This window comes from Pongo abelii, chromosome 14, assembly GCF_028885655.2.
Source record: "Pongo abelii isolate AG06213 chromosome 14, NHGRI_mPonAbe1-v2.0_pri, whole genome shotgun sequence".
NCBI lineage: Eukaryota > Metazoa > Chordata > Mammalia > Primates > Hominidae > Pongo > Pongo abelii.
The window spans coordinates 34259862-34278436 of NC_071999.2; the positions used below are offsets into that span (position 1 = coordinate 34259862).

General features: G+C 41.8%; 1 protein-coding gene across 4 annotated transcripts in view; it reads left to right on the forward strand.

Annotated features, from left to right (window-relative positions):
• MTUS2 (microtubule associated scaffold protein 2) overlaps positions 1 to 18575 on the forward strand; it is a 688859-nt gene that overhangs the window by 505712 nt on the left and 164572 nt on the right. For all 4 annotated transcript variants that reach the window (XM_024257582.3, XM_054528634.2, XM_054528635.2 and 1 more), the window contains exon 7: positions 6241 to 6339. In XM_024257582.3, coding sequence (XP_024113350.2) covers positions 6241 to 6339 — 99 coding nt within the window. The remainder of the gene's footprint in view (positions 1 to 6240; positions 6340 to 18575) is intronic.

Sequence of the window (18575 nt, forward strand, 5' to 3'; positions counted from 1 at the left end):
TTTTTGAGATGACAGCCTCGTCCTCAGAGTGAGCTATTATTCTTGTTTATGTTCAGGGTCTCAGGGGACTAATGGAGACCAAGCAGTTAGTGACTTTCTGGTGAGTAAAAAGAGTTTCCTCATTTTTTAAAATCTATAATTGACACATTGAGCCATCACTCTTGATTGGGCAGCTTTAGGGCCTGCAAGTCATGTTTTCATGGCTCCTGTGCAATTGGTCTTTGTTTTAAGCATTTGTAATAAACAAGTTGTAAGTCACTTTTATGATGTCCGGTTCAGGAATAAAATACACAATGGTGCTTCTGCCAGCTGTTGTCGAAGCCACTGATACCATTGTGGAAGGCCCTTGTCCACGGGAGAAACTGAGCTTTTACACTATTCTTCTCTTTTCTGAGACACTCTCTATGGATTGCTAGGCAACACCCACCCCTGTAGGCTTTTGAGGTGCTTCTTGCTACACTATGGCGAAACAGTCTAGGACCATCTGGGTTTGTAGTGATTGGCATTGGGTGAATATAATCAGTGCCAGTATTTCAAATTAAACTTAAGGACTTCTCTTCTGAGACCAGACTGAGGCTGGCATTTCTTTCCCTTCTGCTGCCTTCTTCTTTCCCAGCAAAAGCCCCAGTGCTCTGCGGTTTGTGTACAAACATTGTTTCATGTAGCTCTGAATCTCCGTATAGATAAGGCACACGAGGAGCAGTCTTGACCAACATACGGTCCCATGAGAGAAGAGCCTGTGCATTTATTGATTAAGGAGCTATTTTCTCTGGCTGGCATTGTATTATTCAGCTCCTGTTTGGTTTCATGTTAGAGAAACCTAATTTAAACTGCCTTAGGCAACAAGAAAGCAAAAGGGCAGAGGGATTTGGGGCTCACAGAACTGAGAGGTTCCGGAGGTCATGGTGACGTGAGGCATGACTGTCCCCCAGGGGGGACTTCAACCGCAGGGGCAGGAATACATTTTCATCTCCCAGCCCCTCGTTCCCCTCTCTTGGCTCATCCTCAGAAAGGCTCTCCCCACGTGGGAACAAAGATGATCAGCAGCTGCTCCAGGCCCATATCCTGCCAGCTTGGGCATCTATCAAGTAGAGAATTTTTGTCTAGTAAATCCAGCAAAATTCCCAAGGTAGGGCTGTCATCGTCCCAGCTCACATCTTGTTTCATTCTCAAGGCAGGATACTGTGTAACACCAGAGCGGTGCAGAGCTCTGATCCAGCAGGCCTGTGTCGTAGGCCCCCTCCAGGCCCTGGTGCATCAGCGCCCTACTCTGACCACATGAAACAAGAGGAGGGAAGGGTTGATTCCCCAAAGGTCAGCAGGGGTGCTGTTCAAAGGAGCTGTGAGGCCTAGTACGAGATGCCCGCTAGCCTTAGCAGCACAGAGTCTGCACTGGGGTAAAGAGATCGGGGAAAGCCGAATAGGGTCTAAGGAAATACTGCTATTCAAGAAGGGTAAAAAAAAATAAGGAAAAACTTCATAAATAAGTGTCAGGGACTCCAGGGACTAATAGAGACCGAGCAGTTAGTGAGTTTTTGGTGAGTAAAAAGAGTTTCCTCATTGAGCCATTCAGTTAGACAGGGAAGCTGCAGTACACTGAATACTGGCCCCCAAATATGTCCATGTATGAATCACCAGAACCTATCAATGTTACCTTATAGGGCAAAAGGGACTTTGCATGAAGTTCAGGATGTTGAGATGGGGAGATTATCCTGGATTACCCAGATAGAGACAGTGTCATCACAAGCATCCTTGTAAGAGAGAGGCAGGAGGAATTAGAGAGAAAGACGTGATGCAGGAAGCAGGGATCGGAGTGATTGCTTCCAAGATGGAAGAAGGGGCCACCAGCCAAGGAATGAAGGAAGCCACGAGAGGCGAACAAGGCAAGGAAACGGACTCTCCCCTGCAGAGTCTAGAAGGCACCAGCCTGGCCGACACCTTGGCTTCAGCCCAGTGAGCCTGATTTCAGACTTCTGACCTCCAGAACTAGAAGAGAATAAACTTGTGTTGTCTTAAACTGCTCAGTGATAATTTGTTACAGTGGTAATGGGAAACTAAAACAGAATGAGCTGAAATTGAAGATGACCTAGAGTAGGCCAGGCAGAAAAGGGAGAGGCTGAGCACTCCGCCTCCGTGAACAGCACAGGCTGTGACACCCAGGGTCACATGGAAACAGCAGGGGCACCTGGCAGAGGACAGGATATCCTGGAGGACGCTTACCCCACACCATGGAGTTGGGACTTCCTACTGAAGCCCAGGGTAAGCTTTGGAAAGGTTTTAACAGTAAAATCATGGGATCTTGTTAAAGGCTTAAGGTCTTTCTGGCAGTGCTAAGGAGGGTGAGTTAGGTAAAGATGCAGAGGTGAAGGCACAAGACAGAGAAATTACTGAAGAGAATTTTGTAGTTGTCCCAACAACAAATGATAAGGACTGAGCTGAGGTACAAAGTGAGAATGAATCAGGGGCCAGACTTAGGAGCTACTGAAGGTCAGAAAGATCTCGTGACTGCTAGATATGGTAGGATGAGGAAGAAGACTGACTGGTTTCTGGTTTCAGTGACTGGGAGGACAATTGACTAGGAAAGAAAATACAGGACAGAGAATAGGTTTGAGAAGAAGCTAACCAGCTCCATTTGGGGAACAGTGTTTTTTGTCATCGAATAGATAAGCAGTAATGTCTATTTGGCAGCTGAAAACAGGTCTGGATCCCAGGAGAGGTATCTGGGCCTACCTGGATTGGAAATCACAGATGTGGTCATCGGTGTACATAAGTCGGTGATGTGAGCCTGTTGAATGGATAAGCTCACTCAGAAGACTGGACAGGAGAAGGCTGAGGCTGCACTGGGGATACCTTGGTCCAGGTCTAAGGAAAGAAGACCGAGTAGCCAAGAAGGCTGAGACCACGGCCGGGGGGCAGTAGGAAAACATGAGACCAAAGACCACACTAGCATTTCTAGACACTCAGGGATCTCATTGAGTGAAACGAAAGCTTACCGCGTATTTAGAAGACATTTAGGCTGAGTCTAGATTGTAAAAAAATGGCAAGAAGAACAGAAGGTCTTGATTCATCTCGGTAATTATCTGTGCTATCAAGAATTCCCACACCATACAAGAGTTCTCCAGGTAGCCTTGTGTTCCTATGGTAAGTTTTGCCAACAAAGGGAGGGTAAAACTTTCGATTTGAGTTATTCCTATAGGATTGCTTGTACTAGGCTTATCTGTCTTTATCCTTTTATGGATCAGACAAATTATTTTCACTAGTGGTTTGGTTTCTCTCCTTTTCTTTTTGCTTATTAGTTATTATACAAGTAATGTGTGATGATTACAAAATATGGAACTAATGCAGAAGCATATTAAAATAAAAAGTAAAAGCTCCTAAATCCTACTGATTAGAAGTAACCACTATTAAAAGTTTGGCACCTTATCTCTCAGATATTTTTACTTATTTGTAAGAATAATACATATGACATTTTGTGTTATAAAAATGGGATAATTCTATACATGCTGTTCAACTAGCTTTTTCATTTATCATGGGCAGCTTTCCATGTCAGTACAATATAGAGCTATGACATCCTTTTTAATGACTGCATAGTACTCCCTGGTTTGACTATGCCACAGTTCATAAAATTTATGTTATAATTTATGTTTTTGCATACTTGTAGAAGTGTTTCAAAGAGAGATTTATAGAAGTGGAATTGCAGGGTCAAAACTATCAATATTTGCATTTTTGATAGACTTCAAATTGTACTCCATGAAGGCTGAATGGAAAATACTGAAAGGCTAAATAAATAATTGTATTTCCTTTTCCTTTAAGCACAAAACATTAGGTTTACTGCAGATTTGGGGACTTTAACATTTCCCTTTTCAGCTTTCAGGAGTCTCAGTGTCTTTCCATGTTTGTTGATACCTAAAATCAAAGCCAAGTGAAGGAACAGAATGGGGAGCTTAGCCATATAGTAGGTACCCTGAGGGGTACCCATGACTTCAGCAGAGTACAGTGGCTGGGCTTCCCAGACCTGGAAGGTCCAGCCTTCTGTGAGCCCTGAAATGCCTGGGCAGACCTCCTGGAAAGAAGCCCAGAGGAGAGCGCAGGTTGGAGGGGTACACGCTTAGACCCTATCTGGGTCAAAGTTTGTGTTCTAGTGGGGACGGCAGACACTAAGCAAACAGGTGAGGATAGAATAGATTGTTGGGCAGTGACAAATGCTGTGAGGAAGAATGAAGCGGGTGAAGAGGAAACTGGCAGGTGATGAGAAGGCCACAGCAGCTGGAGCATCAGGCATGGTGAGGAGACCTTGCTGTGCTGAGACCCCCTGAATGGATGGATGAGCCATGCCTAAGGGCTAGAGGAAGAATATTCTGTGCAGAGGAACTCAAGCCACAGGAGGAAGCATGGCATGTTTGGGGACCAACAAGGCTGGCATTGTGGCTGGCAGATATGGGCAGGGACAGTGACAGCAGTATGTCTGTGAGGTCATCTAGGGCTACACTATCTGATATGGTGGCACATGTCAATTAATTAAATGATTGCTTAATTAAATGAATCTATTAAATGATTGAGACTTCAGTGTCAGTAGGGCATGGGGCATGTTGGAAGAGCTGTTCTCAGACACTGTTTGTTGGGAATATGAATTAGTGGATCCTTTTGTTGTCATTTGGACTGTGCATAGCAATACTGCAAAAGAGCAGACTGAATCCAGCAAAAGCAGTTCTGTGCATTTGTCCTCTGAAGATCCTGGTCTGTGTGTACAAAGAAACAAGTAGAAAAGTGTTTATTATAGCACATGTAGCTATTTCAGTGGCTAAACTTGTAACAATCTAAATGCTCATCCATAAGACGATGGGGAACTGAATTACAGTATGTCTTTGTCCATTTGTATGATGTGGCTTTTTTTTTTTTTTTTTTGAGACAGCCTGTCTTCCAGGCTGGAGTGCAGTGGCGTGATCTCGGCTCACTGCAAGCTCCGCCTCCCGGGTTCACGCCATTCTCCTGCCTCAGCCTCCCGTGTAGCTGGGACTACAGGCGCCCGCCACCACGCCTGGCTAATTTTTTGTATTTTTTAGTAGAGATGGGGTTTCACCGTGTTAGCCAGGATTGTCTCGATCTCCTGACCTCGTGATCCGCCCGCCTCGGCCACCCAAAGTGCTGGGATTACAGGCGTGAGCCACAGCGCCCAGCCTGATGTGGCTCTTTTTAAAAAATCTGTAAATACAGTGATAAGAAAAAGATCTCCAAAATGTGGGTAGGTAAAAAGAAATTGCAATGTTTATTTCATATATTTATCTAATAGCTGTATTTGTATATGTGTGTACATTTATAAATACCTAGGAAAACATCTGGGAGAATAAACACAAAATTGCTAGTAGCAGTTACCTCTGGAAAGAAGAGTGAGGTGTCAGGGTTTTGGGGTGAGCATGGGGCTGACATTCATGGTCTGCATCTAAGGAACAACAGCAAGCTTTGTTTTTGAAATGACCTAACAATGTGCTGAAGCCAAGGCAGGCTTGGGTTAATCTAGGTCTGTGTGATTTTGCTAATCTCCCATCCACTGCTGTTTGACTTTCTGACAAACGTGATGTGAAGGTGAGCACTGTGCCCAGCACACAAAGGAGAAGCTGCACTGTGCCCTGGGTATCGCTGGACACAATGTGAGGAGCGTCCACATGCTTTTGCTGGACCAGCTCTGGCAGCAAGTTCCACGAAGGCTTAGCTGCAGCCAAGAGAGCTAAAAGGCTCTCTAGGTCACCTCTGTGGACCCGCTGCATGGAAATTAATTAGAGTTGGACCATGTCCCCCGTGACTTGGCTCCGGGTGATGCCAAAGTCATTAGCAGCTATGTGCAGCTACAGCATCCTTCCCCGTCTTCTGAAAATTTGTTTTGGCAGAGAGAGGCAGGCAGACTAAATTGGTGGCTGAGGACGTAAACTTTTAATTCCCAGGTAGTTTGGTCAGGGTCATTGGGGTGACAGTGACCTTCAGAGAAGCGGGCGTTTTTCATCAAATCAGAGACAGCAGTGTCCTTACTCCTCTCCTGACCACTGAAAACTAAATTCCCTTTCCTATAAACAAGTGTGTCATTCCTCAAGCACAGGAGGTGGTGACCATAGCAACAAATCACCCAAATATTTCTTTTGTTCATCTGTTTGACTTTCGTGAAGCCACCCTTTCCACAACTTACGTTGCCATTTCAATTTTAAGTAGCTTACTTTCTTCCTCTTTCTCTTTTCCAACTATACATAGGAACAAAGAAAGATGCTCAGAAAGATCAAGATACAAATAAACCTGCTGTTTCATCTCCTAAGAGAGTGGCAGCTTCAACCACCAAGCTTCATTCACCAGGTATGTAAGAAATATGATGTGTTACTTGGGGAGATGACTTGAACTTGAAATTTGTCTTATTCAGATGTCATTAATGGAGCAATGCCAACCCATGTGATTTACATAATTGTTCCAGAGCTTGACATACATATGCTGATGTTTTCTGACTCTAGATGAAATGAACCAGCTGTTCACATCATTTAATCTTAAAAAACAAGATGTTATGCTACGTTTAAGTGGGAGAACCTTCTCTTTGTAGGGGTATCTGCTATTCCAAGAGCAAGCAGAAATAATTTACAATTGAAAACACTTTAAAGATCTAACCTTAAGAAATAATATTGGCTAAAAGGAAGAAGAACAGAGATAATGGGTATCAAATGATTTGTTAGTCTGTCAGCAAGGAAACCATTTATTTGCATTCAGATATGAATAAACTACATAAGGTTGCTTGAAAGCCAAAAATTGCTTATTATGAATATTCCTGGCCAGGCATGGTGGCTCACGCCTGTAATCCCAGCACTTTGGGAGGACAAGGCAGGCAGATCACTTGAGGTCAGGAGTTCCAGACCAGCCTAGCCAATATAGCGAAACCCCGTCTCTACTAAAAGTACAAAAAATAGCTGGGTATGGTGGCTTTCACCTGTAGTCCCAGCTACTTGGGAGGCTGAGGCAGGAGAATCACTTGAACTCGAGAGGTGGAGATTGCAGTGAGCCAAGATCACGCCACTACACTCCAGCCTGGGTGACAGAGCAAGACTTCATCTCAAAAAAAAAAAAAAAAGAAGAAGAGGAAGAGGAGGAGGAGGAGGAGGGAGAGGGGAAGGAGAAGGAGGGAGAGGGAGAAGAAAAGAAAGAAGAAAAGAAGAAGAAGAAAGAAGAAGAAGGAAGAAGAGGAAGAAGAAGAAGAGGAGGAAGAGGAAGAAGAAGAAGAAATCCTATTGTAAGACATTCATACCATTGTAGAACAGTATGTAACACAAACTCAAAACATTTTCTTTAAGCCCAAAAATGGTGGCCATAATAGCAGCTAATGTTTGAGCTCTTAACTGCATGCCAGGTACTGCCCTGTGCTCTTTCAATATCTTAATTGATTTAATGTCCACAAAAACTCTGTGAGACAGGTTGTATTATCGCCCCTCTCTTTACATGTGAGGAAAGTGAGGCACAGACATTTCATTAATTTGCCCAAAGTCACAGGTAATAAGTAGTAGAGCCTTGGTTTTAACCTAAGCAATCTGTGTCCCGGACTTACATTCTTAGTTGCTACACTGTTAACCCAACAGCATGGAGAATAGAGAACTTCTTAAAATTGCTGATTAATTTAAAATGTATGGAAAATAGGTCAAAGCCGTAAATGTGAAGGACAGGAGACAAAGCCTGGTAATTGGGTGAGAGATCAGATCTGAGGACCCTGCATAAATCTGGAATTTCTAAAGGGTAACACCTTGGCCAGATGCACAAGGAAGGAAAAGGAAACTCACCCTGCAGGAGACTGGCTGATTGCAGCTCCAGCTCTGAGGGAAGCCGAGGATGGGAAGCAAGCCCTCCCCCAGGAACCTTTGACCACAAGCCAGCCCCACTGCCGCTTAAGAGCTGGAGTCTGTGCTGCCACTGTGCTCTGAAAATCCAATTTAAAATGCTGTAGTGCTCTGAAAATCCAATTTAAAATGCTGTAGTGCTTATGGCTACTTAGTCGACTAAAATGTGAAATCACACACACAAGGAAACAAGCCACCGTAAATAAGGTCCATATATTCTAGAGAAAGAGTAAAAATAATATGTAATTTTAGACTTAATTATGTTAAAATATTTGTTAAAATTTCTAAGATCATCAATAAAATACATATATGTTGTTCTGAACCATAGACGGGAAAATATTGGAATGAGGGGTTAAAAAAATTCAATCAATATAAAGGAAGGAAAAAGAGGGAAAGAAGGAAGGCCAGGAGGGAGATGGGAGAAATTCAAAGAATACAATAAGATATTAGAAATGAACTCAAATATGTCATAATGACTTATATGAACTATACTCGCTAAACTAACTCAAAGATTTAGATTACCAGAGCCAGGTGCGGTGGCTCACGCCTGTAATCCCAGCACTTTGGGAGGCTGAGGTGGGTGAATCACCTGAGGTCAGGAGTTCAACACCAGCCTGATCAACATGGTGAAACCCCGTCTCTACTAAAAATACAAAAATTAGTCAGGTGTGGTGGTGCGTGCCAGCTACTCCGGAAGCTGAGGCAGGAGTATCACTTGAACCTGGAAGGCAGAGGTTGCAGTGAGCCAAAGTCACGCCACTACCCTCCAGCCTCGGCAACAGACTGAGATTCCTTCTCAAAAAAAAAATAAAATAAAATAAAAATTTAAAAAATAAATTACTAGACTGTATTCACTTATTAAACAGTCAAAAGGTATGTTTCAAGTGCATTTTTATGCTGTAAAATCTAGCTTTAGATCGTTTCCAAAGTATACTCCTAAAATATAAAAATATTAAAAATGTATAAGTAAAAGGATGGAAAATTAATATTTATACCAAAAAAACTAAACTGAAGAAAGTTTGTGGCATTATAGTTGTAAAATGTATCTATTGTGGAATAATGAACAAATACTAAAGTACCCTATGCTTAAAGTATAGAACTTGGTAAGTTTTGCCATGTGTACACAGCTGTGAAACCATCATCCCATGCAAGATAACACACATTTCCACTAACCTTCAAAGTTTCCTAGGACCCCTTTGTCATACCACCTGCCTGCCATTCTACACCCCCACCCCAAACCCCAGACAACCACTGATCTGTTCTGTCACTAGAGATTAGTTTGTATTTTCTGAAGTTTTATATAAATGGAATCATTTAATATGTATGCTAGTTTTACTGGCTTCTTTCAACATAATTTAGATTCATCCACCTGGTAATAACCAATTCCATTTTACTGGTGTGTAGAATTCTATTATATAGATATCACTATTTATTTACTTGTTGATGGAAATTGGGGCTTTCCCCCCAGAATTTGGCTATAATAAGTAAAGCCAAATCTTTGTACAAATGTACAAGATTTGTACAAATCTTGGTATGAACATCTGCTTCCATTTCTCTTGGGTAAATGTCTGAGAATGAAATGGCTGGGTCATGTGGTAGCTACATGTTTAACTTCTTAAAAATGCCAAACTGTTTTCCAAAGTGGTTGTACCATTTTACATTTTCAGCAGTTGTATATGACAGTTCCAGTTTCTCCACATTCTTGCCAACTCTTGATATAATCAGTCTTTTTTTATAGAAATTCTGATAGGTGTGTCATGATACCTCATTGTGGTTTTAATTTGCCTTTTGCTAATAACTAATGATGTTATAATGTTGAGTATCTTTCTATGTGTTTGACAGCTGTATGTGTTCTTTGATAAAATATCTATCCAAATATTTTTCCGTTTTTTAAATTGGGTTGTTTTCTTATTGAATTTTGAGAGTTTTGTATTCTGGATATAATTCTTTCTTATATTATAAATTACTATACATTTTATTAATTTACAAAAATAGTATTCATTTTCCATATATGAAAATACATTTGATAATAGAAAAATCCAAATTCTGCCAAAATATGTTTAAAGAGGTACATTTTGAGCCAATATGAGTGACCATGGCCCAGGCCACACAATCTCAAGAAGTCCTGATAAAGTGTGCTTGAAGCAGCCAGATTACAGCTTGATTTTATACATTTCAGGGAGACAGGAATAGCAGGAAAATCATAAATCAATATGAGGAAGGCATACATTGGTTTGGCCTTAAAAAGGCCAGACCTCTCAAAGTAGAGGGCTGGGGAGATCATAGGTGGGTTTTAGGGATTCTTTAATTGACGGTTGGGAGAGTTACGCTAATGTCTAAAACTTGAAATCAGTAGAAAGGAATGTTTGAGTTAAGCTAAGGGGGTTGTGGAGACCAAGGTTCTTAGTATGTAAATGGAGCCTCGTATGTGGCAGCCCTCGGAGAGAATAGATGGAAAATGTCTGTTTGCAGATTTCAAAGCTCTCAGGCTCTCAGTTAATCTCTCCAGATCTGAGAAAGCCTAGAGAGGGAGAGGTCTGACTACATTAATGGAACATTAATCTGATGCAAATTATTCCCACAAAAGACAGCTTTGCAGGGTCATTTTAGTCTGATGATCCTGTGGCAGCCATTTCAAAACATGTTAAAGAAATATATTGTGGGATAAAATCTTTTTTACTTCCTTCAGCATCTGCTATCTATCATGTTATGCTGTATACCAGAGTCAGGTTGGAAAGCAAGCTACATTACATAGGGTTCATAAAACCTGTCTGATGAGATTTTATGGTTTGTAGGGCGTGACTCCCCCAGGTCCCTTAGATGGGAATTTGGGCAAGAGAAAAAGAAGGTCATAGTCCTCACATTTAAAAACTATTATTTTATGTTGCATACAGCTTAGTATATTTGTAAGTGGTAGATAATTATAGATTTCTATTATAATATTTTAATATACCTTTTTTAAAAATTATACTTTAAGTTCTGGGATACATGTAGAGAATGTGCAGGTTTGTTACGTAGGTGTACATGTGCCATGGTGGTTTGTTGCACCCGTGAACCTACATGAGGTATTTCTCCTAATGCTATCCCTCCCCTAGCCCCCCACCCCCGACAGGCCCCGGTTTGTGATGTTCCCCTCCCTGTGCTCCCTGTGTCCGTGCGTTCTCATTATTCAACTCCCACTTATGAGTGAGAACATGCAGTATCTGGGTTTCTGTTCCTGTGTAAGTGTGCTGAGAATGATGGTTTCCAGCTCCATCCATGGCCCTGCAAAGAACATGAACTCATCCTTTTTTATGGCTGCATAGTATTCCATGGTGTATATGTCCCACATTTTCTTTATCCAGTCTATCATTGATGGGCATTTGGGTTGATTCCAAGTCTTTGGTATTGTGAATAACACTGCAATAAATATACATGTGCATGTGTCTTTTTTTTTTTTTTTTTGAGATGAAGTCTCACTCTGTCACCAGACTGGAGTGCAGTGGTGTGATCTCGGCTCACTGCAACCTCTGCCTCCTGGGTTCAAGCGATTCTCCTGCCTCAGCCTCCTGAGTAGCTGGGACTCCAGGTGTGTGCCACCACACCTGGCTAATTTTTTTATTTTTAGTAGAGATGGGGTTTCACCATGTTGGCCAGGCTGATCTCAAACTCCTGACCTCAGGTGATCCACCCATGTCAGCCTCCCACAGTGCTGGGATTATAGGCGTGAGCCACCGTGCCTAGCCGCATGTGTCTTTATAATAGAATGATTGATAATTCTTTGGGTATATATCCAGTAATGGAACTGCTGGGTCAAATGGTATTTCTGGTTCTAGATGCTTGAGGAATCGCCACATTGTCTTCCACAATGGTTGAACTAGTTTACACTCCCACCAACAGTATAAAACCATTCCTATTTCTCCACATCCTCTCCAGCATCTGTTGTTTTCTGACTTTTTAATGATGGCCATTCTAACTGGTGTGAGATGGTATCTCATTGTGATTTTTATTTGCATTTCGCTAATGACCAGCTTTTTTTCATGTGTTTATTGGCCACATAAATGTCTTCTTTTGAGAAGTGTCTGTTGATTTCCTTCGCCCACTTTTTGATGGGGTTGTTTGCTTTTTTCTTGTAAATTCGTTTAAGTTCCTTGTAGATTATTGATATTAGCCTTTTGTGAGATGGATAGATTGCAAAAATTTTCTCCCATTCTATTGATTGCCTGTTCACTCTGATGCTAGTTTCTTTTGCTGTGCAGAAGCTCTTTAGTTTAATTAGATCCCATTTGTCAATATTGGCTTTTGTTGCCATAGCTTTTGGTGTTTTAGTCATGAAGTTTGCCCATGTCTAGGTCCTGAATAGTATTGCCTGGGTTTTCTTTTAGGGTTTTTATGGGTTTGGGTCTTATGTTTAAGTCTTTAATCCATCTTGAGTTAATATTTTTGTAAGATGTAAGGAAGGGGTCCAGTTTCAGTTTTCTGCATATGGCGAGCCAGTTTTCCCAACACTATTTATTAAATAGGGAATCCTTTCCCCATTGCTTGTTTTTGTCAGGGTTGTCAAAGATCAGATGGTTGTAGATGTGTGGCATTATTTCTGAGGCCTCTGTTCTGTTCCATTGGTCTATATATCTGTTTTGGTACCAATACCATGCTGTTTTGGTTACTGTAGCATTATAGTATTGTTTGAAGTCAGGTAGCATGATGCCTCCAGCTTTGTTCTTTTTGATTAGGATAATCTTGGCAATGCAGGCTCTTTTTTGGTTCCATGTGAAATTTAAAGATTTTTTTTCTAATTCTGTGAAGAAAATCAATGGCAGCTTGATGAGGGATAGCACTGAATCTATGAATCACTTTGGGCAGTATGGCCATTTTCACAATATTGATTCTTCCTATCCATGAGCATGGAATGTTTTTCCATTTGTTTGTGTCCTCTCTTATTTCATTGAGCAGTGGTTTGTAGTTCTCCTTGAAGAGGTCCTTCACATCCCTTGTAAGTTGTCTTCCTAGGTATTTTTTTCTCTTTGTGGCAGTTGTGAATGGGAGTTCACTCATGATTTGGCTCTCTGTTTGTCGAGTATTGGTGTATAGGAATGCTTGTGATTTTTGCACATTGATTGTGTATCCTGAGACTTTGGTGAAGTTGCTTATCAGCCTAAGGATATTTGGGGCTGAGACGATGGGGTTTTCTAAATACACAATCATGTAATCTGCAGAGACAATTTGACTTCCTCTCTTCCTGTTTGAATATCCTTTATTTCTTTCTCTTGCCTGATTGCCCTGGCTAGAGCAATACTTCCAAATTTCATATGGAGCCAAAAAAGAGCCATATAGCCAAGACGATCCTAAGCAAAAAGAACAAAGCTGGAGACATCATGCTACCTGACTTGAAACTATACTACAAGGCTACAGTAACCTTCCAATACTATGTTGAATAGGAGTGGTAAGAGAGGGGATCCTTGTCTTGTGCGGGTTTTCAAAGGGAATGCTTCCAGCTTTTGCCCATTCAGTGTGGTATTGGTTGTGGGTTTATCATAAATAGCTCATAGTATTTTGAGATATGTTCCATAAATACCTAGTTTATTGAGAGTTTTTAGCATGAAGCACTGTTGAATTTTATCAAAGGTCTTTTCTGCATTTATTGAGATAATCATGTGGTTTTTGTCATTGGTTCTGTTTATGTGATGGATTAGGTTTATTGATTTGTATATGTTGAACCAGCCTTGCATCCTAGGGATAAAGCCGAGTTGATCATGGTGGATACGCTTTTTGATGTTCTGCAGGGTTCAGTTTGCCAGTATTTTATTGAGGTTTTTCTCATTAATGTTCATCAGGGATATTGGCCTGAAATTTTCTTTTTTTGTTGTGTCTTTGCCAGGTTTTGGTATCGGGATGATGCTGGCCTCATAAAATGAGTTAGGGAGGAGTCCTTCTTTTTCTGTTGTTTGGAATAGTTTCAGAAGGAATGGTACCAGCTCCTCTTTGTACCACAGGTAGAATTCGGCTATGAATCCATCTGGTCCTGGGCCTTTTTTCGTTGGTAGGCTATTAATTACTGCCTCAATTTCAGAACTTGTTATTGGTCTATTCAGGGATTCGACTTCTTCCTGGTTTAGTATTGGGAGGGTGTATGTGCCCAGGAATTTATCCATTTCTTCTAGATTTTCAGGTTTATTTGTGTAGTGGTGTTTATAGTATTCTCGGATGGTAGTTTGTATTTCTGTGGGATCGGTGGTGATATCCCCTTTATCATTTTTTATTGCGTCTATTTGATTCTTCTTTCTTTTCTTCTTTATTAGTCTGTCTAGTGGTCTATCTAATTTATTAATCTTTTCAAAAAACAAGCTCCTGGATTCATTGATTTTTTTTGAAGGTTTTTTCATGTGTCTATCTCCTTCAGTTCTGCTCTGATCTTAGTTATTTCTTGTCTTCTGCTAGCTTTTGAATTTGTTTGCTCTTGCTTCTCTCTCTCTTTTTTTTTTTTTTTGGTGGGGGGGAGATGGAGTCTCACTCAGTTGCCCAGGCTGGAGTGCAGTGGCACGATCTCGGCTCACTGCAAGCTCCGCCTCCTGGGTTCACGCCATTCTCCTGCCTCAGCCTCCCGAGTAGCTGGGACTACAGGTGCCCACCACTACGCCCGGCTAATATTTTTGTATTTTTGGTAGAGACGGGGTTTCACCATGTTAGCCAGATGGTCTCGATCTCCTGACCCCGTGATCTGCCTGTCTCAGCCTCCCAAAGTGCTGGGATTACAGGCATGAGCCACCTCTCCCGGCCTTCTCTAGTCCTTTTAATTGTGATGTTAGGGTGTCGATTTTAGATCTTTCCCGCTTTCTCCTGTGGGCATTTAGTGCTATAAATTCGCTCTAAACACTGCTTTAGCTCTGTCCCAGAGATTCTGGTATGTTGTGTCTTTGTTCTCATTGGTTTCAAAGAACTTATTTATTTTTGCCTTAATTTCATTCCTTACCCAGTAGTCATTCAGGAGCAGGTTGTTCAGTTTTTCTGTAGTTGTGCAGTTTTGAGTGAGTTTCTTTTCTTTTCTTTTCTTTCTGAGATAGAGTGTCGCTGTTGTTGCCCAGGCGGGATTGCAATGGCATGATCTCAGCTCACTGTAACCTCCACCTCCTGGGTTCAAGTGATTCTCCTGCCTCAGCCTCCCAAGTAGTGGGGATTATAGGCATACACCACCATGCCCGGTTAATTTTGTATTTTTAGTAGAGATGGGATTTCTCCACGTTGGTCAGGCTAGTCTCGAACACCCTACCTCAGGTGATCCGCATGCCTCAGCCTCCCAAAGTGCTGGGATTACAGGCTTGAGCCACCACACCCGGCCTTGAGTGAGTTTCATAATCCTGAGTTCTAATTTGATTGCACTGTGGTCTGAGAGACTGTTAGGATTTACATTCTTTTGCATTTTCTGAGGAGTGTTTTACTTCCAATTATGTGGTCAATTATAGAATAAGTGTGATGTGGTGCTGAGAAGAATGTATGTTCTGTTGATTTGGGGTGGAGGGTTCTGTAGATGACTGTTAGGTCTGTTTGGTCCAGAGCTGAGTTCAAGTCCTGAATATCTGTGTTAATTTTCTGTCTCATTGATCTGTCTAATATTGACAGTGGGGTGTCAAAGTCTCCCACTATTATTGTGTGGGAGTCTAAGTCTTTTTGTAGGTCTCTAAGAACTTACTTTATGAAGCTGAGTGCTCCTATATTGGGTGCATATGTATTTAGAATGCTTAGATCTTCTTGTTGCATTGATCCCATTACCATTATATAAAATGCCCTTCTTTGCCTTTTTTGATCTTTGTTGGTTTAAAGTCTGTTTTATCAGAGACTAGGATTGCAACCCCTGTTTTTTTGTTTTGTTTTGTTTTGTTTTTTTTGCTTTCCATTTGCTTGGTAAATATTCCTCCATCCCTTTGTTTTGAGCCTATGTGTGTCTTTGCACATGAGATGGATCTCCTGAATACAGGACACCAATGAGTCTTGACTCTATCTGATTTGCCAGTCTGTGTCTTTTAATTAGGGCATTTAGCCCATTTACATTTAAGGTTAATATTATTATGTGTGAATTTGATCTTGTCATTATGATGCTAGCTGGTTATTCTGCCAGTTAGTTGATGCAGTTTCTTTATGGTGTCAATGGTCTTTACAATTTGGTATGTTTTTGCAGTGGCTGGTACCGGTTGTTCCTTTCCATGTTTAACGCTTCCTTCAGGAGCTCTTGTAAGGCAGGCCTGGTGGTGACAAAATCTCTCAGCATTTGCTTGTCTGTAAAGGATTTTATTTCTCCTTCACTTTTGAAGCTTAGTTTGGCTGGATATGAAATTCTGGAAAATATTTTCTTTAAGCATGTTGAATATTGGCCCCCACTCTCTTCTGGCTGGTAGTGTTTCTGCAGAGACATCTGCTGTTAGTCTGATGGGCTTCCCTTTGTGGGTAACCTGACTTTTGTCTGTGGCTGCCATTCACATTTTTTCCTACATTTCAACCTTGATGAATCTGCTAATTATGTGTCTTAGGGGTGTTCTTCTCGAGGAGTATCTTAGTGGTGTTCTCTGTATTTTCTGAATTTGAATCTTGGCCTGTGTTGCGGGAAGTCAGGGACCCCGAACGGAGGGACTGGCTGAAGCCATGGCAGAAGAACATAAATTGTGAAGATTTCATGGACATTTATTAGTTCCCCAAATTAATACTTTTATAATTTCTTACACCTGTCTTTACTGCAATCTCTGAACATAAATTGTGAAGATTTCATGGATATTTATCACCTCCCCAATCAATACTCTTGTGATTTCCTATGCCTGTGTTTACTTTAATCTCTTAATCCTGTCATCTTCGTAAGCTGAGGAGGATGTACGTCGCCTCAAGACCCTGTGATGATTGCGTTAACTGCACAAATTGTTTGTAGAGCATGTGTGTTTGAACAATATCAAATCTGGGCACCTTAAGAACAGGATAACAGCAATGTTCAGGGAACAAGGGAGATAACCTTAAAGTCTGGCTGCCTGTGGGCTGGGCAGAACAGAGCCATATTTCTCTTCTTTCAAAAGCAAATAGGAGAAATATCGCTGAATTCTTTTTCTCAGCAAGGAACATCCCTGAGAAAGAGAATGCGTTCCCAAGGGGAGGTCTCTGAAATGGCCGCTTTGGAGATGGCTATCTTTTACGGTCATAGATAAAGGATGAAATAAGCCCCGGTCTCCCGTAGCGCTCCCAGGCTTATTGGGATGAGGAAATTCCTGCCTAATAAATTTTGGTCAGACCGGTTGTCTGCTCTCAAACCCTGTCTCCTGATAAGATGTTATCAATGACAATGCGTGCCCGAAACTTCATTAGCAATTTTAATTTTGCCTTGGTCCTGTGATCTCGTCCTGCCTCCATTCGCCTTGTGATATTCTATTACCTTGTGAAGCACGTGATCTCTGTGACCCACACACTATTCGTACACTCCCTCCCCTTTTGAAAACCACTAATAAAAACTTGCTGGTTTTACGGCTCGGGGGCATCATGGAACCTGCCAGCATGTGATATCTCCCCTGGACACGCAGCTTTAAAATTTCTCTCTTTTGTACTCTTTCCCTTTATTTCTCAGACCGGCCAACACTTAGGGAAAATAGAAAAGAACCTACGTGAATTATCGGGGGCGGGTTCCCCCGAAAGGCCTGTCTTGCTAGGTTAAGGAAGTTCTGCTAGATAATATCCTGAAGAGTGTTTTCCAACTTGGTTCCTTTCTCACCATCACTTTCAGGTACAATCAAACATAGGTTTGGTCTTTTCACATAGTCCCGTATTTCTTGGCAGCTTTGTTCATTCCTTTTCATTCTTTTTTCTCTAATCTTTTCTTCACCCTCTACTTCATTAAGTTGATCTTCAATCTCTGATATCCTTTTTCCCGCTTGATCGATTTGGCTATTGAAACTTGTGTGTTTCACGAAGTTCTTGTGCTGTATTTTTCAGCTCCACCAGGTCATTTATGTTCTTCTCTAAACTGGTTATTCCAGTTAGCAATTCCTCTAACCTTTATTCAAGGTTCTTAGATCCCTTACCTTGCCTTCTGAAGCCTACTACTGTCAGTTCGTCGAACTCATTCTCCGTCTAGTTTTGTTCCCTTGCTGGCCAGGAGTTGTAATCCTTTGGAGGAGAAAAGGCATTCTGGTTTTTGGAATTTTCAGCCTTTTTGCGCTGGTTTTTCCTCATCTTCGTAGATTTATCTACCTTTGGTCTTTGATGTTGGTGACCTTCTGATGGGGTTTTTGTGTGGACGTCCTTTTTGTTGATGTTATGCTATTCCTTTCTGTTGTTAGTTTTCCTTCTAACATTCAGGCCCCTCTGCTGCAGGTCCGCTAGAGTTTGCTGGAGGTCCACTCCAGACCCTGCTTGCCTGGGTATCATGAGTGGAGGCTGCAGAACAGCAAAAATTGCTGCCTGTTCCTTCCTCTGGAAGCTTTGTCCCAGAAGGGCACCCGCCAGATGCCAGCTGGAGCTCTCCTGTATGAGATGTTTGTTGACCCCTGCTGGGAGGTATCTCCCAGTACAGGAGGCGTGGGGGTCAGGGACCCACTTGAGGAGGCAGTCTGTCCCTTAGCAGAGCTCCAGCACTGTGCTGGGAAATCCACTGCTCTCTTCAGAGCTGGCAGGCAGGAACAACATTTAAGTCTGCTGAAGCTGCGCCCACAGCTGCCCCTTTCCCCAGATGCTCTGTTTTGAGGAGATGGGAATTCTATCTATAAGCCCCTG